At 37.8% G+C, this 25,729-nt stretch overlaps 1 protein-coding gene across 1 annotated transcript in view; it reads right to left on the bottom strand.

Annotated features, from left to right (window-relative positions):
• The window catches only part of MET (MET proto-oncogene, receptor tyrosine kinase), a 112,526-nt gene that overhangs the window by 52,298 nt on the left and 34,499 nt on the right, over window positions 1-25,729 (bottom strand). Inside the window, exon 3 of the mRNA XM_047097036.1 lies at window positions 6,624-6,815. Within this exon, the coding sequence (XP_046952992.1) occupies window positions 6,624-6,815 (192 nt within the window). The remainder of the gene's footprint in view (window positions 1-6,623; window positions 6,816-25,729) is intronic.

The following is a 25,729-nucleotide window of genomic DNA, read 5'->3' as shown; positions in this document are numbered from 1 at the left end:
CCAAATGTGTGCTTAAATTAAGTAAAAGGCAAGCTTACTTCTCGAGATGTACAGTCTCCCATCCATTCCTCCTACCCAAGACTGAGAACCTGGGTATCACTTGCTTAGCCTCCCAACCTGTGTCCTAAATATCCCCTCAGGATCAGACTGGACTTCTATACAACAAGGTCCTAGAGAGGCTGGAGATGGGAAAGGGGTAAAAAATGGAATAAAAGTGGATTTTCACTAGAAGAATCAGAGTGGAAGATGCAGCACACTCCCTGGACCCTATTGCCTTTTTTTTTTTAAGTTTATTTTATTTTGAGAGAGAGACAGCATGCACACAAGCAGGAGATGGGCAGAGAGAGAGAGAGAGAGAGAGAGAGAGAGAGAGAAAGAGAAAGAAAAAGAGAAAGAGAAAGAGAGAGAATCCCAAGCAGGTTCCACACTATCAGTGCAGAGCCTGATACAGGGCTTGAACTCACGAACAGAGAGATCATGACCTGAGCTGAAATCAAGAGTTGGACACTTAACCAACTGAGACATCCAGGCACCCTGGGCCCCACTGCTTTTTGAAGATCAAAGTAGAGCTCGCTTTGGCAGCACATATACTAATTGAGGATCAAAGTAAATTTTCCTTTTGTAAGAACAGAATATATACAGTTCAATTTCTAGGCAAATAGAACTGAATGGAACCTGTGATAACATCTAGACTGATTTCTAATTTAAAAACAAAGAAAAATAGAGGACTTTTGTTAGGGAATGAGGAAAACTTCATTTGTCATGAAAGATGATGCAAATTGTTGGAGTTTGAAACTCAATGAGAAAAAAATGTGAATTGAAAGAAAAAAATGTGAGAGGAGATGACACCATTAATAAACAGCCTGGGTTGTAACTGGGTGTGACCTTATGGATCTAGAGTGGGTCTGCTTTAACTGTAGTTCCCAAAATAGGATTGGGCACATAGTAGGTCCTAAAGGTATATCTATTGCCTAAATATATGAATGGCCTGAAATAAGAAACTCACTTAAGTCTTGATGAAGGGGTAAGGTTTTTAGACGTTTCAGATATTTACATAACCTCCAACAGTTCAATTTGCATTTTCAACGTATGGCTTCTAATGCCTCTTGCGTCTTGCTTACTGCAACAGACTGAATGTTTGTGCCCACCTAAAATTCAGATGTTGAAATCTTAACCTCCAATGTGATGGTGTAAGTAGGTGGGGCTTTGGGAGGCAATTAGGTCATTAGGACAGAGTCCTCACAAACCAGATTAGTGTCCTTATAAAAGGGACCTCAGAGAGCTCTCTTTCCCTCTTTCCACCATGTGAAGATACAGCAAGAACAGCCATTTATGAACCAGGAATCAGATTCTCACCAGAAACCAGATCTGCTGTATCTTGACCTTGAACTTCCTAGCCTCCTGAACTGTAAGAGATAAATATTTGCTGTTTAAGCCACCAGGTCTATGGGAAATTTGTTAAAGTAGCCTGAACTGGTTCAGACACCTGCTTTAGGTTTACTATCTTCTTCAGTATGTGAGAGAAATTGGTGTTTCTATAGCAAGAAATCAGATATGAAGAGTGGAACCATTTATTTCAATCAAGGTAAACCATCTAGTTTTCTGGAATGGAAAAAAAGAAAAAACCCAACAAACAACAACAACACGAGAAACAGAAATTGCTGATTGGTGCTGACAGCTCAAGAAATAAAAGTCGTAAGACAAAGTACCAGGTGGTAAGAGACGAATTAAATGAAGCTTTACTGTGTTCTTTCTTTCCTTTATTCTTTTTGGTAAATGGGCATGAGTGCTTCTACACCAACTTGATACTACAAAACCCAGGTATACACAAACAGCACAATAATTTTCCTTATTGCTGCACTACTGATGTGGGTGTGTGTTTAAATTTTTTAAAATGAATCAGTGTGAGTTGAAATGAGTCAAAACCAGATTGAGACTTCTGCAAAAAAATATCAAGCAACTAAAAACCAAAAAGACTAGAAAATATAAAAAAAAATTAATCAGTACTTTCAAATCAATACTCCAAATACAGTAATTGTAGGATCTGTCAATCTATACACAGAGTATATCTGTTTTTCAATTTTAGAAGTGATAAAAGTTAAAAAAAAAAACTACTGATTCGTATACTTCATGTTTTAAAATGTGTTTCTACTCTGTCAATAAAGCACCCAAACAAGAAATCCTAGTTATTTCTTACTACCAAAAAACAAAACAAACAAAAGCTTACCATTTTCTCAGGGTTTCAAATATTTATGTTTTAATTTTCTATGCATATAATAGCATATAAGATATATGTATTTCAAGAGCATGCATGAATTCATTTTAGGAGATATACATGCCCTAGGTTTAAATTTTAGTTATAGATAGAAGTCTGAAATTATTATTTATAATGGGTTCTTTTTCAAACAAAAGAAGTCTCACAATTCATGAATATATTTTCTCCTAAAGAAATATACCAAATCAGGGGCGCCTGGGTGGCTCAGTCAGTTAAGCATCTGATTCTTGATTTCATTTCAGGTAATGATCTCATGGTTTGTGGGATTAGGCCCTGCACTGGGCTCTGTACTGAAAGCATGGAGCCTGCTTGGGATTCTTTATCTCCCTCTCTCTCTCCCCCCCTCCCCAGCTCGTGCTCTCTCTCAAAATAAATGAATAAACATTTAATAAAAAGAAATATACCAAATCTACCATTCTTTAGGGATATAATTAAATCAATGATGTACACATTAAAAACAAGGACACATGATATTTTATCTGAGCATTTTATAAAGGAGACCAGTAAATCAACAATCCCTAAAGAGAAATGTTGTTTATTTGCCTGGGTCTCTGCTGGATGGTCATATCATTCATTTGTTACTCTAAAATAGCAGTAATCCCAAAGATAATGTATGCTACAGGCTTCCAACAAAAAGCATTGACATACCATGATGGTGGTACAGGAACTGAAAGAATTTGAAGACAGGATGTCAATAGATGAATTGATTCTTCTTACTGGAAGTGTGTAATTATTTTTAAGTTTACTGATTACTAACATAATCCTTTAAGTAATGATCATAAGTAATGATCACAAGCAAAGGATGTCTTTTTAGGTGATCCCTCTGTCTTTTTAACTTTCTTGCTTATGATCCAACTAGTCCAGTTAAGAGGCACAAGAGAATAGGGGTGATGAGTGGGAACAGCCTCAAAGAATCAGGGAGAGGGGAAAAGGGGATGGGAGAAGAGCAAGGATGATGCCAAAGAACCCAGGGACAGCTGTGACAGTGCCCAGGCAGTGGCCACGGTATACAGACAAGGTAGCTGCCCAGTGAATGTTTGTGGAACTGAACTTATAAAGTATTGAAAGTGCCTTCCTCCCCCCAACCCACCCGGTATACTCACTCTCTGTGGCCTGACAGTCAGGCACAAATATTTTAATAGCAATGCCTTGCATCTAGAGATTAAAGGCCTTATATGAGAGCTTTAAAAAATTATATATATATATATCAAGCAAGCATTATTTTTGCAAGCTGATTAGATGAGGAGCTCAGAAGGGGAGACGTGGGCAATCCCTGTGAATAGTCCTGTGATCTTCATGAGTAACGGTCCTCCCTCTCCCACGTAGCCCTGCACATTGTGCTAATGTTCTCAAGCCTTGTTCTTTTCAACATCCCTTCCCCATCTAAAATTTGTAAGAAGCCCCATTCTCACTGTTCACTTATACTATCTTGAATAATACTTATCATACTATTTTACTTCTAAGTATCCCAAGAGGGTGATCACACAAATAAAAACTGTTTTAGAAATTTGTATCTATGTTGAATTGGTGCTACAGAAAGACTCTAATACATGTGCACATCAGTATATTTAGATATATCTGCACCTGTACGAGATAAGTTACACATGTTTAAATGTTAGAAACATGTCAAACATGTCCTCTCTTCCATACATATAATATTGTTAGCTAAACAATATAATTCTTTCTAACCAAATAACCACTGTGAAATACCTGATTCACTTTGCACCCAACAGCTGGGGCTGAAGCTTGTATTCCCAGCCAGAGCTGAACATAAGCACAATAGGAAAGGCAGAAACAGCTGCAAATTCATGAGAGAAAACATTTGCAAAGCAACTCTGCCTTTAGGCTTCAGGGTAGGAAGGAAGTAAAAGTCATTTTTCTGTTCCTTTTCATATATGGCACCTGCCTTTGGAAAAAAAATTATGTCCATTCTATTTTATAACAGAAACTCCACAGTATTACTAAAACACAAGTTGTAGGAAAATTAGGCCTGGCCAGAGATTTAGCACTTTAACGCAGTCAAAACATTTACATAACTTGGTCCGCAGTTACTACTTGGCTAGCTTAAGCTAGAAGTTCCCTAGGTCTTTGCTGCCGCTGGACTCCTCCCCCAACATTATTTGCTGTAAACAAACTGGATTTCAGTGATGTTGACTGTTTGATCCTTCAAATGCTTTAGGTTTATTTACATAAAATTTAAGGGACTGGAATTCTCTTAGACAAGTGTCAGAGAAATGAATCCTATATGTGGGTCTCAATAGCCCTTTGTCTGTATGTCTTTGTCTTGCTGTCTTGATATCAGGTATGTGTTCTTATCTCCCATACTAAAATTTTAGTTCCTTAAAGGCAGGTTCTGTGTCACTGCTTCCTTTGCTTCACTTATTTGCCTAGTAGAGCAAAGTTAGTAAGTTCTCAGTGGATATCTGATGAATTAAGAACCACACGGTTTAAAAAAAATCAGTGATATCAGCACTTTCCATAAAATAAGTATCTACTTACTTATTTTCCTCTTTAATGTTTTGGATGCACAGATAATGGGCATAACATTGCTTCTTTTATGAAAATGCTGGGAGATAAGAATAAAACACGTGTCACAGCATTTCTGTCACAATGAGACTGATGTATGACATATCACTTAGGTGGTAAAATCTGTCACACAGCAGAATTTACTCAGTTATTAAAGTGATCTATCTAAAAATGGGATTTTATTAGAACTTTAGAATCTGGAAATAGGCCAGGAACCTTTTGATGTAAAAAAGTATCAGACCTAAAGTGACTATAGAAAGCTTATTAATATGAAACTGGATGAATGAGGTAATAAACAATTTAGAACAAAAAGAAAGAAAAAATAAAGATAACAAATCAACATAGTGAACACCTTAGGAATTCAACAGATGCAAGATTCTTTCATCCTCCTTCAATTTTTTTTTTTGGAATTCTGCAGAATAATATCAGTGTCAATTAAAAACACATTTAAACACAGAATTACATATTTTACAAGGATAATAGATATGACCATAACTCAAATACTTCAGAGTGCATACAGAAGGGGACTGAGATTACACTCCTCGGATTTTGAGGAGTTTAGACAGAACTAACTGATCTGAGGTGGGTAAATAAGAACACTGGGCTGGGAGAAAGGGGAGGGGAGAAAAAGTATAGTAATTAGAAGCAGTGGGAGGAGGGGAGACCAAGTGTGGAAACATTTAGATAAGAGGATCTATATGATTAGTTTTGAGCTAGGAAGGTTTTATTTACATTTTATGACTTTGAAAAAATGCCAATTATCCAACTAGTGTAAGAAAAACATGATTTAAAATATGGCAATGACCGATATCCATACCACTATAAAAACAACGGTAATTTTAAAAGATATATTTTGTAAAAGAATACAGATAGAAGATGTACAGATGGGCAAGTCATAGGAAAACATCATTGTCCTCAATTGGCTTACCAGAAGTCACTGTCTGATTAGGATGTTAATTACATCAGATTATTATGAAATAAGAATCTCTCTTTAGAAGAAATTTCTACTCTTTGTAAAAAGTCAACATTTCCATAGATACCCTGGTCATTCTGCATTAATCAAGATCCTACTAAGAACTCATGTTGAAAGCACTACTCAATTACTATTAAAGAAAACAGATTCAACACAAGAGCATTTTAATTTCTGCAAAGTGCTATGATTCTTGTATTCTGGAAACACAATAATTGCAAGACTGAAATGTGAATTTTCACTTATAGAAATACTGTTGCTATCCATTAAAATCATTTATTAATAAAGTCCAGATTTTTCTCCCCCCAGTATATGAACTTCTTTGTGTTTGACCCCATCCTTTTGCAGAATCAGGAGAGCTGGAGTTACAATGGGATCCTGATGATAACGTCCCTTCCTAACTCCTGCCAATATTTCTCAATGATGTGAATGTTTCTTCTCATGGAGACACACGGTTCACACAATAGCTCTCCTTTGATCCGTAGCTTCCCTTGAAATAGGAAAACATCGCCTGGAAGTGCTTTAATTGTTTCATTTTATTTTCCAATCATGTGACAGAAATCATGAATGGAAAAAAAAAAAACAACAGCAAACAAAATTCTAAACCATTCTGGGCAAGAAAATTAAAGCAACCACATTTAAACTGAAAGCTTCAAGAACTTAACAAAAAAATAGGCTATACACTTCATAAAGAGTGGACCAGGCTTCATTGTCTGGCTTCCAGTCTGTGTCTCTAGGTTTTACTGTGATTTTCACTTTACAGTATCTATAAATACCTTCTGTGAAAACAAAACCAAACTAATTGAACAATACCAAGTAAAACAGCCACAGCCACTCTCAGAAAACATTTACCTGCATAAAGCGACCCTCTGATGTCCCAAGATTAGCAATGGTGAGGTCTCCTTTAATGAAGGTGGATATAGATGTTAAGAGGACTTGGTTGAATTGGCCCATGAATAAGTCAACTCGCTGCAAAGCTGTGGTAAACTCCGTTCGATATTCATCACTGCGCACTTCACAGCCTGATGAATTTCTCAAAAGTGTCTGGAATAAAATATGGTCGTAGAATTAATGTGAGTCAGATGCGAACAAGCTGGTAAGAAATTTTTCAGTGTGTCTTTTCAGAGCTCAGAGTAGAATAGCAAGGATAACCATGCAAATAAACAAAGAGCCCCAGACAGGCAGAAATTATTCTAGTGACCTACATGGCTCCAGTACTGGTAGGTGCTGCTATGTGTATATAGACTTTAACTGGGGTAAACCTTACTATCACAGTTTGCACCATGGTTGAATATGTCCATACATAAAAATGGAACTTAGTGGTGCTAATAAAAGAAAAACAAAACTATAGATGTCCCAGTCCTGGGCATAAAGGTATTGCTTCTAGCCTGGGTGGCTCAGTTGGTTAAGTGTCCGACTTCAGCTCAGGTCATGTTCTCACGTTTGTGGGTTCAAGCCCCGCGTCAGGCTCTGTGCTGAACGCTCAGAGTCTGGAGCCTACTTTGGATCCTCTGTCTCCATCTCTCTCTGTCCCTCCCCAGCTCAGACTCTGTCTCTCTCAAAAATAAATAAATATTAAAAAAATAAAAAGGCAGTGCTTCTAGCAGGCAAGTCCAATGAGATGGATTTCAACTGGAATAATAATAAATGTTGGAGTCATACATAATACATTATATATTTTAAAATACAATTTTAAAATAAAATTTAAAATGTGTGCCTTTGTGTGCAGTGAGGTGGTAGGGGGGTGGTGGCTGATAGATAATTCACCAGGAGGCAGCGGAACACAGACCCCAGACTCAAGTTCTGCATCAAATCCTAGTCTGTCATGCTTATTTACCTTACACAGACCCTATAGCCTCTATGTGTTTGTGAAATTCAGGTTATTCATTTCAGTCTCCCAGGAAAATCAAGAGACTTATAGAAATGTACCTACCTTGCATAGCTGTTATAAAAGTTAAATGAGCTGATTTACAGACATCTTTTACCATAGAACCCAGCACCCAGAAAATCCCAATGAAGTATTTGTCATTATTATGGTGAAAGGCTCAAAAAAATGTAGAAACCATGCATCAAATGCTGCAATAGTTAACTTACTAAAAGGCAATTACCACTCAATCAGGTATTTATCTTTTAGGCTCAAGTGCAAAATTTTAAAAATATTGTTCAATTATATATGTCAGTTAAGCACTGTGGATCCCTTCCTTCACCTTGACACTTCAGTGTCCTGATTTTCCTTCTACTTCTTACACTGCAACATTTGGTCTCTGGTGTAGGGCCATCTACGTCAGGGTTTCTCAAAGATCCATCCTAAGGCTGCTCCTCTCCTCACTCTTCACACTCTCTGTAGGCAACCTCTGTCTCTCCCATGATGTCTATTGCCATTTAGCTGACACACATTTGTACCTCCACCCTATCCTCTCCTCTGAGCTGACCATGCATATATCAAATTGCCTATGAAATACACACTCAGATGTCTCCAAGACCTCAGGTTCAACACAATCAAAGTAGAAACCATCATTTTCCCTCATGCCTGATCTGATGATACCACACACCCTAGTGGATGGTTCTATCATTCCTCCAGATGCACAAGTCATAAATCTAGGTGTCATCCCTGATTCCTCCCCATGTACAGTCGATCACTTATTTTCATCAGTTGCAGTTTCTAAATATCTCCTGGATCCATCCAGTTTTCTCTGCCTCCATACTTCAACCCTTATTCAAGCTATGCCCTCCCTTTCCTGAACTACTACAATGGCTTCCAAATTGGACCTGCCACATCTGATCTCACCCAATCTCTTTCCAGGTCCATTCTCTACACTGCAGCCAGATTTTTTCCCCCCATAAAACACAAATCTCATCATATCACTCTGTTTAAAACACTGAATGTCCCCCTACTGTTCTTAGGATAAAAGACAAAAATTTTAACATGGTCTGATGAGCCCTTCATCATCTGGATCCTACTGAACTTTCCAGAATCATTCTCATTGTGTTCTCCTTTGCACTCTGTACTCCAGGGAGCTGGCCTTTGGTCAGTTCTCCAAATATGCCATATGTCCTCTCATTACAGGGCCTTTGCACATATTGTTCCCTCTTCCTGGAGTGATCCTTCCACCTTCATTCATTTTATTAACTGCTATGCCTCCTTCAGATCTTAGTGCGTCATCATTTCCTTAGGAGGCCTATCCTGACCTTAATATCTAGGTCAAATGCTTCTATTACAGACTGTCATAATACATTTTACCTATTTGTCATAGCACTCACAGCTGTAACTATTTGCTTGTGGATTATGACTGAAGTCCCTGCCATCAGAGACTCTGCTTGTTCACCAAGGTATTGCTAGTAGTAGATGAAATATCACACAGAGATCTTTAATAAATATTAAGTGAATGAATGAGTAAATGAGTCAATTATAAGTAGAGAGGGAATGAGTGTGGAGACGTAAACTAATATTACTAAAGCTTTTTTTTCTTTCAGTAATAGGTACAGGAAAGAGTTTATAAGAAATGAATAGAGATAGCAAATAAATAGAAAATAGAAAAAAAATAGAAAAAAAAAAAAAGCTAAAAAAAACAAGGCTGGGTGCCTGGGTGGCTTAGTCGGTTAAGTATCCTACTTCGGCTCAGGTCATGATCTCATGGTCTGTGAGTTCGAGCCCTGCAACCGGCTCTGTGCTAGCAGCTCAGGCCCTGGAGCCTGCTTCAGATTCTGTCTCCCTCCCTCTCTCTCTCTCTACCCCTCCCCCACTCATGCTCTGTCTCTGTCTCTCAAAAATGAATAAACGTTAAAAAAAATTAAAAAACGTTAAAAAAATTAAAAAACGTTAAAAAAAATTAAAAATCATTAAAAAAAATTAAAAAAAAAAAGAGAAATGAATAGAGTGTCTGGCTCCTGACTGTACTGATAAGACATCTGGGAATTAGTAAATGGAGGGCAGATAACAGGAAGCAGGAGGATAAACAAGGAAAATGAAGTCTAACCTGTTAGAAAAAGAGAAAAAGTTCATTTTTACAGATTTTTGTATGTAGTTTCAAGTTAAGGAAAATTATTTGAAGATCAGGAATTCTCTATTATTGTCCTATTATATTTATAATAATTAGAAAGCTGTCAGAGTAGATTTCAGACCAACTTAGTGTTTAAGAACAAAGTGAAATAAAAAAGTCAGTTATCCTTATGCAAAATAGCCTTACTCCTCAATGTCAAATTTCTGTCGGTCATACGGAATACTGAGTTCTTACATCTATTAACTTTTATGGTTAAAAATAATCTACAATGCTGTTTTATATAGCAACAAATATTTCTTCATTTTAAGTGGCAATAAATTAGCAAACAAAGAGTCTCAGAGATGCAAAACCTGCTGACTCTTATAATTAATGAAATGTACTGGTTCTAGACATTTATTTTGATATATTAATGAGTACTATTTCACTATTTAATTAAAAGCTTTTCTTCACTAAAGTACTATAGATTGCTCTGAGGAATAGCAGATAACTGAGACATACCAGCAATTCAATAGTAACCGATTAATTGGTAATTAAGTTTCCATTGGTGATCAATCATCCATTTTGCAGATATAGTCAGAACCAAGGGACACTGCTTAAAGAAGCAAAGACTAGTTTTAAATCAAAGAGCATTTCAAGTATTCCATTTCAGAAGTGACTGCTCTTCAGGGTCAGTATCTGTGGTTGTTTTGTTCCTTTTCTTGCTTGTTCTTACTTTTTTTCTATGTCTAGATGGCATCCTGAGAACCTAAAGCCTCAAATTTGACCTAGTGGAGATATGATGGATTCATTGGAATATGAAAACAATTTGCTGCATGTGGAGTAGAGTCTTAGATTGTAAACTAGTAGCAGGCTTCTATCAACAAGAGGCCCTAAACGGTCTCATTCATCTTTTATCATCCTGCCCTGTATTGTGCCCAGCACACAGTAGGCATTTAATAATAGCTTCCTTAAAAATTAATGCATCTGCAAGGTACCCAGAGATAAGCCCATCTGCCTACCCAGCTTGCTTTGTTGTCTGCTTGCTGAACTGGGCCAGTGGGAGAACGGAAGTGAGATGGGCTTCGGAGTGTCTGCAAACCTGCAAGAAGTCCTCAATCTTTTTTAAATGGAGGGAAAGTAACACAACCAGAACTCTGAATTGTATGTCTGTTTCCTCACATGTAAGGCATAAATGCAGAACTCTGCACCTGACTCAATTCACATTTATGTATATTCATGTATATTTACACTTTTAGATTTCTCCTTTAGGAAATAGTAAGGTCTCTAAATGGTACCTCCTCAAGGACTGACTGTATTATGTCTCTATCCCCCTCCCCCAAATAAATTCCTAAGTATAAAAACATTGCACAATGCTGGAATAGGATCTACAGAACTCCTTGGTCTTGAAAAATTATGTAATTTGGAGCTAAAAAACAAATATCATGTCAGATCCAAATGACATTCAGATTTTATAAATCACAGATTCCTAACCTTTCTCTTTTTCATTTTTCTCCATAGCAGAGATCTGCAGGAAAGGACTGGGGCCACAAGCTTCTAGGAGAAAGTAACATTCCAGCATTCACTGCAGGAGAGGGGACTACTCCTTGTCTCTTCCTTCTGAGAATCTTGACAAACTCAATGATTGGGGTCAGGGTGGCAGGAACTAGCTTACAGAGCCCCATGTTGTCTTTGAGTTTGAACAGAATTTTAACTCTCAGGGAACCCTGGTTTAAGCTCTCAGCATTGCAAATGTAGGAAAATGCTCTCTACTCATAAATCTCAGTCTGAGTCACTATGTGCCTTAAAGGAAATGTATTTGCTGCTCATTTGTGCAGGGAAGATGGGGAGGCTTCTTCTCACAACTTTACATACAGTTCCTGGGTACAGCATTTGGAGTGATTGGGTGGAGATGGGAGACCTACAGATCTACTGCCAGGGGTCTCCTTGCCACTCGTGTTTCCCTCAAAGCCAAGAGGCCCTGTGCTTTGGGGTAAAACTGAGCATAGCTTGTGGAAGGCAGTTCTCTAGTAAAAGCTGCTTTGGGGCACCAAGGAAGAGTCTACAAAGGTTTCAGCCCAGCACTAGTTGGGGAGTCAGACTAACTCTCTTTTTGGTAACAAAGGAAGGAAGGAGGAAGAAAGGAAGGGATGGGGGATATCTGTCTTTACCCTGCACCTACCTACACTGTGCCAGGCACTGAGTTGGGCATTTTTACATTCAAGCAGATGCACAGCCCTGTAAGGTTTTCAGTTTTCAGGAGCAGGAGACTCAGAGCAGCCAAGGGTGCGGCCACAGTGGCCGATTCACGCTGGAACTGGCATCAGAACTGAAACAGTCATTAGAATTCAGTTCTCTGTGATTCTCAACCTCATGAATTTCTTCTGCTACTGTTTACTATTCTGGGCAAAGTTCCAAGAATTGCACAATTACAAAAATGGAAAGGGCCTTAGAGACCATCTTACCCCAGCTCCTCATTTTAAATACGAGAAACTCAAAGTCAGGGAAATTGTACCTCTCAAAAAGTTGGAATCATTCAACAAAAGTTATCAATCAGCATGTAAAAAACCTACAACCCTTCAAAGTAGGAAATGTGGATTCACTCACCCCTGATTGCTTTTCTGAGAGAAAGGCTGGAATTAATTATTTTTTTTCTGGATAGTGGCATAAAGATGACCACTAGCATTTTGGGCTGTTCTAATCAGCTTGGCTCTCAAATCTTCCTCTCTATTGCCTATTTTGGTTTATGAACATTAACATGTTTCCACCCAGGTAATTCTAAAATTTCAGTCATCACCAACGCCTCTCTCTTGAGCATTTCTCACATCCAACTAGTTGCTCAATTCCTCTGACCTCTGGCTACAGCCCTCCAGCCACTCCTGCACCCCTGCCCTAGGCTAGTGTTTCCTCATTGGCCTTCCTGTCCTCCATCTCATCTGCCTTGAAGCAGTTATGAGCTGTCACTCTCTTCTTCAAAACCTTAGTTGCTTCCCAAAGGATTGCAGGAAAAGCCCGCACTCCCTACTATGGTATCCACACCTGCCTTAGTTTGTTCTTAAGTCTTTTTTCCATTAAAGTGAAACGTCAAGTGACATCTAGGACACCAAATGAATCTAAGAGTGGCTATCCTGACACAAGACCCTTCCCATTCTTGGATTCTTGCATTTGCTTTAGCAGCTGATGTCTCAGCTTCTGCTAGTCAGTGATACCTACTCCTTGGCCATGTGAACCTAAAGCCTGGCTCTTTTCTAAAGTCTCTCCTTGCGAAGTCTGTTGAAGGACAGAAGTTATGTTTTAGTGGACTGGGAGGGAGATAGTGACAAAGAATAAGATGGACAGTATATGGGTATAAGTAGATACCATAAAGCTTGAGATATCTGAGTCAAGAGGGAAAAAGAAACAGGAAAAAAAATTCACTTAATACATTGTTTAGGCATATACACACATGTAGTGCAACTAATGGCAAGGAAAAGACAATTCGCAATCATTGTTTACCTACTTTTCTGGGAAGGACAGGGATATGACTGGGGTGGGACATACAGGGGACTTAGAGGCTTTGGTGATATTCTCTTTTTTAAGCCTGGTGGTAGAGAACTCAGTATTTGTTTTACTGCACACACGCGCGCGCGCACACACACACACATAAAGAGAACATGAGTCTTTTGCATATATGAATATAACAAAAATAAATTTTAAATGAATTACCAATGAATTCATTTAATTGGTAATTTAATTCATTGGAATTACCAATGAATAAATGCGAAGTGAGAAAGTGGAGACAGCCTACTACAAACTCTCCCCACCCCAATTTCCTGACATCCTAAGCAGATTTGAAACATTCTCATGGCTTTTGTCATCTCACAGGAGCTCACAGTAATGTTAAATATCATCTGCATAGTAGGTTATGGTTTTCCAAGTACATTATCTCATCTGATCCTCTCAGTAGGTCTGTAAATTGGATTTGTTATGATCATTACATTTCTACAGATGAAGAAACTAAAGTTTAGAGAGTTGTCAGTAAATATCAGAGCTTGAACCCTAGCTGTTGATTTCAAATCCAAATCCAACTGCATCATACTCCTTACTTATAGGCTCCTACAGTATTTCTGAAACAAACTCACATTCTAGGGATGGTCTAAGGACACTGAAAAAGAATGTGTGTGCCTACAGCACAGGACTGGTTCTACCCAGCTGGGATTTGATGAGTTGCATGAGCTTAGGCAAATAGCTTGATCTCTCTGAGTCTGAGCTTTACTTTACTGATATAAAAAACATTTGTCCAGAGTGTTTATAATGCCTCAGACACTGTTCTAAGCACTTTCCAAATATTAATTCATAACAATCCTAGGAGGAAACTGAGGCACTGCATGGTCAAAAGACCAGCAGCTGCAGGGCAAGGATTAAACTTAGGTCACACAGCAGCAGTGTCTTCACCCCCCACCTAGGTTTGTCTGTAAAGGAAGGGCTTGAGGGAATTAATCCAAAGTTCTCTTCTGGCTCTACCATGCTGTGGGTCTGTGGATGGCTTTCCAAAGCTTCCTCTAGGCTTGGAATTACCAAGCTGCCATTGGCCTGCTGCTGGAACAAATGACTGCTCAGGATATTTAGGATGTCATGAGTAAACAGTCACCCAATCATCTTAGGCTACTCCAACACATGAAAAGATTCTGGATACATATGCCCATTTTTTAAGAAGTTTGAAAAGCATTTAATTGCTCAAGGTTCATCCTTTTCTAAAATAATAATATGAAATCCACTCTGAGAACCAATGGTAAACATCCTGTTCTGCTTTAAAAAAAAAAAAACTTATTACAAACCTGCTTCCTTAACTCAAGGGCTTATATACTGTCATAGGGTTAAATATTAGGAACCACTCTACAATTTGTAAGTCTTGAAACAATAATTTATTCTTTCTTTACCTTTTCATGAATACTTGGCCAAATGTTGTTTTTTTTTTTACCTGACTCAGACGTATGCTATTTTTTTTTATAAAATGAACACTGAAGTGCTATATACCTCAGTGTATTTGATTCAAACTGTTTTCCCTAACTAACATTATGATGCATGCAGTGAATATGCAATTACATTTAATTCTGTATAATTAAGGATGTGATATACTTAAAATAGAGATTCCTTTAATTCATCTATAGGACAGATTTAGCTCATCTATAGATAATTTAAATCAGTCTTGCAGCTAGATTTAAAAAAACGTACTATTTTATAAAATCTTTGCCAGTTCACTCATACCAGCCCTCTCTCCTTCTTGTACGTGATGAAACTAACAGAAGCATTTTAATATAAATTTTATTCATAATCATCTTTTTAAAAAATTTTTTTTAAGGTTTATTCATTTTTGAGAGACAGAGAGAGACAGAGCATGAGTGGGGAAGGGGCAGAGAGAGGGAGACACAGAATCCGAAACAGGCTCCAGGCTCTGAGCTGTCAGCACAGAGCCCAATGCAGGGCTTGAACTCACAAACTGCGAGATCCTGACCTGAGGCGAAGTCGGACGCTCAACCAACTGAGCCACCCAGGCGCCCTAATAATCACCTTTTCTACAAATTCTATTGACATATAATAGTGGTTTTCTGGGGGATATGTATTTCAGAATAGATAGTCCCTCTTTCCGTAGAACTTTTCATATAGCTGGTTAAATACTCAACGGCTTTAATTTCAGGAATTCCACATTACTTATTTCTCTAAATTTCATTCATGTTCTCTCTTCTGTTTATTCATGTTCTCTCCTTCTGTTCTCTCTTCTGTGGGACTGGGAGGGAGGTGCTGTGGACTGCAGGCAGAGGCACAGAGCTTTGAACTTCAGTGTCTGCTTATGTTGCTTTCAGACATATTTAACTTCTATGAGTCTGTACTCAAATATCTAAGATGTCAACATGAAGCCTGATTGTCTGTAAAATGCAGAAAAGTCAGTTCTCTGCCAGAGCAGGACCTTTTCTTTGGGGTCCTTAATGCAAGGCCAGACTGTTAGGGTGGTGTGGTTGAACGTTAAGAATGTGACCGTTTTGTGCTACAAAGACAACTCAACTTCATGTTGTGCTCAGCCACAGTTTTAAAAGAAAGATGCTTCCTTAATACTTGTGCTGCCACAAACTCCCCTTGATGAAGTAATCCTACTGCACTGCTTCAACAGCCACGGAGTTCATTACAACCAGAGACCTCAAGCAGGGGAGCAAAGGTGGGGGGGGGGCAGTTAAAGAAGAGCTGATTTGTCTCCAGGAAGGGAGAAAGGGCATCATCTCTGGCCCTGTGTGTTCAGATGGCCCTGAATGCAATACAACCATGCATCTGGCCAACAGGCTGCTGGCTCGACAGTAGTGATTCACGAGGTGATGGAGGCTGCCTCGTGGATGATCCAACTTCACACACCCAGCGGCATTCTCTCTTCTGAGGACTAGCCCTGTCTCTGCAACTGCCTTTAGGCCAAGTTTGAATGTGCCATTAATGACATTTGAACTCACTGCTTTTCTTTCCAAACTAATTCCCTCTTCTGGCTTCCTATTTCTATATGGCATCAATAGCCACCCTCTCCCTTCAGGACGTCTCAGTCATCTTTGACTTTTCCTTTTATTTTATTGTTTACATCCATCTATCAATTCTTAAAAATGTTTCTATAGAGTTAAAGGAAATCTCTCACTTGGTGTCCCACAATCTAATTTCCTTGATTCCAGAATGTCTTTGTTCAATTCCACTTTCATAACTTTTTAGAGTAAGGTTCCCCAAACACCTTCTTAGTCATATCCAGTGGTAACCACCCTAGCCTAGTGGAGAAGAGCATGGGCTCAGGAGTGGCCTTGCCCTTACCCGCTGTGCAAACTTAGAGAGAATACTTAGATCACCAAGCCTCACTTCTTCACTGGTAAAATGGAAAAATGCACATCTATCTAACAGAATTGCTTTGAAGTTTAAGTGAAATGAGTCGTGCCAGAGGCAGACACACAAAATAACTAATAATGCAAAGCACAAAGAACATCACTGATAGATACATTCTGAAAACACTGGTACAGGTGGTAATGCTAGAAGATTAGGAAAAAGATAAGATCAAGTATGGGCTTAAACAGCTTTGCTCATGGCAGAGGCCAAAGCTGACACAGGTCTTGACAGAAGGTGGATTAGTGAAGAGGGAAGAAATATTTGGAGCAGAATGTATTTTATGTACATGTGTATACACATGTATAAAATGCATTTACATATAAATGAAATAAAAACATATCCACCTTCCTCTCGAGGTATCCCCAGGATTCAAAAGACTCTGAATTCTAATATGATAGGGGTTCTGGAATTCTACGTGTTAAAATGTTTCCTTCTTTATCATCATTTCCCAAGGTGAATCAGATCTAAAACAGACCAAGTCCATGTGGTTTGGCTTAGCAGCCTTCATACCTCACTTCAGTCACAGCCAGGAGTGACAGAGTGATTCATAAAGAAAGCTGTTCCAAGTGAAGCAAATTTTAATGCTTAGTGTATAGAATTTTTCTCCTTTTCTCTATTTAGTTAATAGAAAACAAATTTTAATGTGCTTACTCATTGAATTGTAAGAGATACTCAAAACACAGAACACTAGTTACCCTGCACTAAGCAATAAGACAGAAGCAGTTCTTTCTGTAGAGTATAAGAGCTGTGGTCTGTTGATGTGCCTAACAGTGTCACGCTCAATAGAAAACAGGCTGATGAATGTCTTAGAGGATGGCCAGTTGAGGTGAAAGATGGATGAAACCACAGTTCCTCAATTGTGCCCCAGTATTTTGTTTAAACCCATGTCTATATCCTAACCTGCCATGACTGTCATCACCTCTTATCCTTCTTTTCCATCTTACCATTGTGCAGTGGGCCTCTTTACTCATCTTCTTCCCTTGTTCCCAACCAGAACTGTGTATCAGAAACCTCAATCTGTGGGTAACCCTTCTCACTGACCAAACCCCTACCAAACTACAAGCCCCTACCAAACTCTCTTCTAATCTTTCTGCATCTACATCAAGGCCAAGCTCATGCTATGCACCAAGCATGTATTTGGTACACATGCAGTGATGCCATTATGGCCACAGTAAAGGTGGTATTGAAAAAGACCTTCACTCTTAACTTCTTTTTCTTAACCCACAAATTATTTTCAACTTGAAATCATAGACTGGTGGTTAGTGAAAAATCTATGAATTCAAAAAGCAAACTTCATGGGAAGTCACCTCTACTAGTACCACTGCTCAAGCAATGTCTACTAGAAGATTTTGCCTAAAGTCTCTCATTCAGACAATATCACCCACTTAAAAGGGACACTGTTGAAAGGCTCAAAAAAGCATTATGGAGCAGAGAAGTTAATCTACCATTCTTCTTTTAATTGTTCTAATTATGTTTTCCCAATTTTGATTAAGTACAAAGCTCTGGAATTTCTATTTACTCTCCCTATCATCTTTTCTTCTCCTTTCATTGTTCTCCTTGTTTTTTGATCCATCTTCATTCCACACTGGTGTATGAAGGAAGGTGTGTGTGTGTGTGTGTGTGTGAGTGTGTGTGTGTGTGTGTGTGTAAGGAAGGGACCAACACTTCCCAGAATTTCTTTCATGCTATTTTAACTTTTGGAAACTCCTCAATTCTATAAATTAGTTTTTAGAGATTTGGGGGAGGAAATGAAAAACTGTTTTATCTAAAAATAATTTTTACTAATCAGCATTTCATTACATTACTTGAAATATGAGGCTGTGCCATAACTATTTGCTCATTTGATAAACAGATATTTTGTTCAAGCAATTTTGTTAGGTACTGAGGATGTGGAGATAAAAGCCACAGTTCATATCTTCAGGGGCTAATGAGGAAACCAGTGAACATATTACCACAGAGTGTGGTAAGAGATATGGTAGAAATAAGCAAAGGGTGCTACTGGAGCACTCAGGAAAGGCAGCTTATCCAGAATGGAGGGTTAGGGGAAAGCTAGAGAAGATTTCCTGGGGAAGGAAATGCCTGAGTAGAATTGTAAAGAACTGGGAGAAAATGTGAACCTGACAAAATCAATGTTAAAGGGAATTTGAGGCAGATGAAGTAATATGTGTTAAGGCAAGGTTGTGAGAGACACTAATGGATTCTGGGAACTACAAGAATGATAGGCTGACACACATCTGATAAATGCACAGGTTGACTCACATTGCACTTACTATCCAAAATATGCAAGGAACTCAAACAACTCAGTAGTAGCAAAAAAAAAAAAAAATGGGCAAAGAAACTAAATAGACATTTTTCTAAAGAAAAGATACAAATGGCCAAGAGGAACATGAAAAGGTGCTTAACATCACTAATTAGGGAAATGCAAATCAAAACTACTATGAGGTATCACCTCACACCCTGTTAGAATGGCTATTACCCAAAAGACAAGAGATAACAAATGTTGGTAAGGACATTAAGGGAACCCTTGTACAGTGTTGGTGGGAATGTAAACTAGTACAGCCAGTAAACAGTATGGATATTCTCAAGAAATTAAAAATAGAATTACCATATGATCCAGCAATCCCACTTCTGGGTATTTATCCAAAAGGGGGGAAAAAAGGAGCACTAGGAGATATCTGTACTTCCACATTAATGGCAGCACTATACACAACAGCCAACACATGGAAACAACCTAAGTATCTACCAATGGATGAATGGATCAGGAAGATGTGGTATATGTCTATTCAGACTTTAAAAAAAAAAAAAAAGGAAATCATGTCATTTGCCACAATATGGATGAACCTGGAGGGCATTATGCTAACTGAAATAAGCCAGACAGAGAAAGACAAATACTGCATCAATTTTATGTGAAATCTAAGGGGAAAAAAGGTTGTGTTTCTAGAAATAAGTAGAAAAATGGCTGCCAGGGGCTGGGGCAGCAGTTGGGGGTGATGGGGGTGACGGGTGGAGAGGGCAGCAGAAATAGGGAGACATTGGTAAAATGGCACAAACTTTCAGTTAAAAAATAAAAAAAAGTCTTAATATCTAATGTATAACATGGTGACCATAGTTGACAATACTGAATTATATAGTTGAAATTTGCAAAGACAGTTTTTTGTTTTTGTTTTTGTTATTTGTAAAAAGGATGATAGGCTGAAGGTAGGGTGGGGTGGCAGTGCTGTGCTTGAGCCATCTTGTACCAGCTTACAGACCCAACTGTGAACATTTCTTCCTAATTTCATCCTGTTCAGTGACTTACCTTGGCAGCTTGAAATTGACTTGGTGGGAGTGTTTACACCACACAAATTGGCAAGCACTATAGATCGGGGCTTCTACTCCCCTCTTCCCTGAGAATTAGACATCCAGCACACTAGTGAGTTTGAGGACCAGGAAATAGTCGAGGCCAAGGTAGGACACTTCTTGAATACATACTAAAGAGTATGGATTTACTCTAGAACCATTGGGGAGTCCTCAAATTATTTTAAGGGACACAGTAAGACAAATGGGTTTGCTTTCAAGAAAGATTAGTTACTCCAGCAGCAGTCTGGAGACAACTAGATTGGTTGGAGATGAGAATGGAGCCAGGGAGATCTAGTTTTATCTTACTGGCACCGTTTCAACATACTAAAAGAACAAAATCTATCTGGAATGATAACATACAATTTTGTTTCTCCTTTGTGTATCTGCAGAAAGAAAGAAAGAATAAGTAAAGATTTTGAAACTTCACATTTACTATAAATGAGACCAAATTTTATTCAGAAGAAGGAATAGAAGAAGCAGGCTGAATTAGATCATGCTGATGGAGAAGGCTGAGATAGGCTGAAAGATTCTCTGGAAATATTAAGTTCCTTGATTAAATAGGTGTTGTTAGTTGCACCCAAAACCAGGATAAGGTGCTTAGAAAGTCTTAAATAAGGCTGGTACACAGAATAAGAATGTCAACTTGGGTTAATGAATGAGAGAGGTTGTGTAAACTATTACTTAATCCTAGTTGAGGGTTTCCTGAGCCACTGGGGATCTGGGCTGAGGTTGAGAGACAAAAATAAGGTTAGAAGGAAATAGAGCATTAAACAAACAATAGTTCAGTTTAACTTGTGATTTAGCCAGAGTTCAGAGTATAAAATAAAAGCTATCTTTCTTGCTAGTAGCAAGAAAGATAAAATGAAGTGATGTCAATATCATTATTAAAATAATTATCCAGCTATTCACTGGAACAGAGATTTTATTATATTTCTGCAGTGAAAATAAAAAATTTGACTATTTCTTAGCCAGTTTGTGAATATCCGGCATATAGAGTATTTAAAAAAGCACTGGGAGTTATAACAGCTGGTTCTAAAGGCCCAGAAAATGAAGGAAAAGCTTTAATATCTACAGTTCACACAAATACTAAATTAATATTTACTTATGAAAATTTAGATGTTTACTTTTCAAATATTTAATAATCTCTCCTTTTCTAGGAGTTCATCTGCATTCACTTGGATTGTTATCTTATCATTAGGGTCATAAGATACTCAATATCACATAGTTTACACCATGACTAGTCTAGATCCTGAAGATTTTTTTTAAAAAAGAGCTTTCTTGTTAGGCGTGGTAAAGTCCTGGTGTTTATTTTTCTGTGATCTATAACTGTGCCACAAATGGTGAACTTCAAATTTTCAATGGTGCCACCATACCACATACCCAGGATCACAAAAAGCACTGTTTGCCTAAAAATCTGAAATTAATGCTTTTGTTTTCTTAAAGAAGTATCTACATAGAAAATACCATAGGGGCGCCTGGGGGGCTCAGTTAGTTAAGCGTCCAACATTGGCTCAAGTCATGATCTCACAGTTTGAGAGTTCGAGCCCTGTGTTGTGCTCTGTGCTGACAGCTCAGAGCTTGGAGCCTGCTTCGGATTCTGTCTCCTTCTCTCTCTGTCCCACTCTTCGCACTCTGTCTCTCTCTCTCTCTCTCTCAAAAATAAATAAAAAACATTAAAAAATTAAAAAAAAATTAAAATACCATAATCATCGCCACAATTCATCATAATACGTATTTTTTAAATCAGGCACATATTTTAGTCTTCTTTGTGCATGTCAAAAACCTGACCTTTAAGTGTTAATTACAGGTTATATGTACTATTGTTAAACTACCATTTATATATTACTCATTATTTTGCAAACACTGACTAATATTCTTAATATTGGGCCAATAACAGAATTGATCTGTGTTTTGGCTGCCCAGTTGTACTTGGAATCAATACATTTGTTATGACTCCTCAGAAACCAGAGTGAGTTTAGTTGAGAGTAAGAAACACTGCCCATTTTTTTTTCCCTATCAGCTCTAGATAGACCCAATGTAACTGGTATTTTCAAATTAGAAATATTTCTCAATTACTCTTACTAATACATTTACTGATTCTTGTTTACCATGATGTTGGAGCCACAAATAAGTTTACATTAATGAATCCTCAGATACATTATAATGAATCATCAGATATATTCTATTGTAAATTCCTCTTCTTTATTCATTTAATTCAGTTCCTTAAGTACCAGGATCACCTAATTTGACCTCATATTCACCTCTATTACTGCACTTCAGAACATTTCCAGAGTCTTGGACCTTCTCATATTAATGAATATATGAAGAAAAATAATCTCACCCATTATCTTTCCTAAGGTTTTGTATATCCACCCTCCCGCCCCCCCCCCACCAACGGTACTCCTATAAACTATCTCTTACATTCAAGATTCTGGTTACTTTACTGGAAAGTAAATATAGCCCTTTGCCATAATTATAGTCTTCAGGAAGGGGCAAGCCAATGACCTCTCTAACTTGCAGGCACAGGAACGAGCCCTGAGGATTAAATGCCTCCTGTTCCCTCATCTTTTCCAATGGGAGACTCCACTTCTTTCTTGGCAAAACAAAAGTGAACAAAGTGAGCAAGAAAAAAGTGAGTATGCCTTTGGATTCCTCACATGTATTTTTTGTACTTGGATTTCAAATCTTCATGGCTTGTGGGGAAGGCAAAAACAGTGCCTTTTACGACCCTCAAAAAAATATGTGTAGTTCTATCAAGGGCTTTTATCCAAACACTGCAGCAATTTAGATGGTCTCTATTTACTGTATAAGTTTACAGATTTCTTTTGGAAGACAAACTATTTTGTCAAATAAAATCAACACTATTGTCTGTTGTCTGCAAGGCATATATACCTAGGTACAAAGAACCATGACAAACTGCCTGCCCTCTAAGACCTTAAACTTATTTAGATATTTGCACGATTATGTATATATAAATCAATATGATTAAAATGAAAGAGAAAGGCAAAATATCTGCAGTTAGGGAATGCATTAGAACAACATAAAGGCAGCACTAACTAGAGGACATGCCCCTGTACATTCAGTAGGTGCTCATGACATCCTTGTGAGTCCCAGGAGCACTTGTTCCTCAGCCCTGTAGGGCACATGATTCACATGAGAAGGAAATGGTCTAAAATAAGACAGTTGTGCAGAGAACGGTATATGATTGTAGAAAGACAATATGATTGGGGCCCATCTCAGCACCACATTCCCTTAAATTCCATCAATTTTTATAATTTTGATAGTTTCAAAAGAGCTTATTTTGTGTGTTTTTGGAATTATGATTCACTTTGTCATAGGATTTACTGGTGACAGGACAATCCCTTCCATCCCCAGGAAATGCAAATTCTTCTGTTGCATAGGATCCCAAGTGCTGGCCACAGAAGAAAGGTGAGAGGGACAAGAAAGAAACAACGTGGAGAGATACAAGAAACCTCTATTTTTCAAAGCTGATTAAGGTGACAGGCTAGGAGAGGAGGTAAGTGCTACCTACATTATGTCATTAGCTTCTAGAAATCTACATATTATCTTCCTCATACTAAGAATTACTTAATGAAAAGTAACTTAATTCCCTTAGAAATCAAAGAAAAGACAAACTTTATATACAGTAACAACTTTTTAAAAAACAAACTGTTAAAGAAGTTAAAATCTCTGGCACAGTTCTACCTCTTGCGATATGTTTTTCTAAGTGTAAAACAATATGTACTCATATCCAGAACTCACTTTAAAAAGCTGGTTAAAAGCAGCACCACGTAGTTAAGACCTCAAGTTTATGAAATAGGTAATAATTATAAGTTAATTAAATAAGTAGTTGGCCTTGTACTAAGGACATATGGCTTCTTCTAAAATTTTGGGCTTTCTGTAAAAGTTAACTTTCACCTCCTCAGGGTGGTCTTTTGTGCCTACGCTATTAAGTTTACATATTCCTCCTAGCTTACATTCACAGATTTTTATGTCCCTCACACTATATTTCATAAACTATCATGATATGTTTATTGGTGTGACTGGCTTCTTATTGACATCCCTCCCCTAGTGTGTTCACTTCAAAAAGACAAGAACCATGGCTATCTCATTCATCACTATAAGATCTGAAAGGTCAGGCACTCCATATCTACTGAATTTCTTGTTGAATCTTGGTTGCATGAATAAAACCTTTTTTCTGTCTTTTGCTGAAAACAGTGATCACAAGTTTTTGGTCATTTTATGCACTAAATAAAATGATTAGGTTTCTAGAATTGGCTTAAACTAGTAAGATGAAAGAACAAGCATGTAATGTAAGCAGCTTTCAAAAATGGAAAAATTTGTACATTTTACTGTCAAGATAATTTTTAGAGATATTTGTTTTTGCTATTGACTGTCACTGCATTAGTGCTTGTATCTGCTTAATGCATTAGCACTAAATACTATTGATTCGCTAACAGACCAATTTAATCTTTGCATTTTTCCCACTTGCTGAGCACCACCTCACCTATAGTTAAGTTAGTAGAGCAGTTGCCACATGCAAGTGTTAATCAGATTTTAAATTAAAAATGTCACTGGAAAATTTAATATTATACAAATTTACACTTTTCTGGTACATGGACACAAATTAAAGCAAATCATGAATAATCCATATATTTTGACATGGCAATTTAGCAAACTTAATTTTCATAAAATCAGCTCTAGAAAAGAGTGCTTAACAAATCAAAACTGACCTAAATTCACCCTTTTTACCTAGAGCATGATTTGAAATGTCACCTACCATTTTAATGTCCTCTGATTGATGAACATTTTGCTGATTTGCCCAAATAAGACAACTGAGGTCAGACTTTAGTCTGAACTCACAATTTTAATTTTTGTTTTCCAGCTACACTATTCATAAGGCATTTCCCCTTACTTGCGAGCACAGAGTGGTGAAAATAGCCTTTATTCTATATCAGCATGAATTTGTAAGACGTTTTTCTGTCCTTTTGTTGAAAAACTAGAGAATATTTTTGAAATAAAGAAGGTAGACACACTTCATCTGTTCTAAATTAGCCTAGGTTTAGGGTGATGTGCAGTAAACTTCTTCCCCAAGGCTTTTAAGAAAGGAAGTCAACACTGCTCAGCAAGCAATTCATATGCAAATGAACCAGCTTGGAACATTTTAGTTAGAAAAAATACATAATTAGCAAATTGGACTGTATCCAGGATCCCAGAATCACTTACCACATTCACTATTATTAAACACACACACACACCAACAAAAACAAACAAACAAAACACCCCAAAACACACTGAGGGAGTCTTAAAGATTTCAAGAGTAGCTGAGCCCTTGGTTTCATTCCCTTGATATAGGAGCCCTTTACAGCCCTCCCTGGCTGCTGGAGATGTGACTTACAGCACTTATCTGGGCACTGAGTCATTCTGGACTCTGTGTGCCCACTGACTCGGTATCTGTGCCAATCCATGAATAAGCAACGGGAGAAATTCCTCATGGGTATTCCATCCAAATTCTAACAGATCCTCTTTTTTCTTATTAGAGGAGATAACATGCAGGGTGGGATGACGACTGATAAGACAGAAGTATGAAGTAAAGGTGTAACACCCAAAATTCGATATATTATTCTGAGTAAAAAAATCCATTATTACTCAAGGAGGTTAATATTTTTATCAAAATGCAGGATTCCACATGTTTTCATTTGCCTCTAATCAGTAGTAGTATAACAGTATGTAGCAGTATGACAACGAAAATAT

Source organism: Lynx rufus, unplaced genomic scaffold, assembly GCF_022079265.1.
Source record: "Lynx rufus isolate CCGP_SWC_20201006 ecotype Redwood Valley unplaced genomic scaffold, mLynRuf1.p SCAF_4, whole genome shotgun sequence".
Taxonomy (NCBI): domain Eukaryota; kingdom Metazoa; phylum Chordata; class Mammalia; order Carnivora; family Felidae; genus Lynx; species Lynx rufus.
This window is presented reverse-complemented; position numbering and strand designations above follow the sequence as displayed.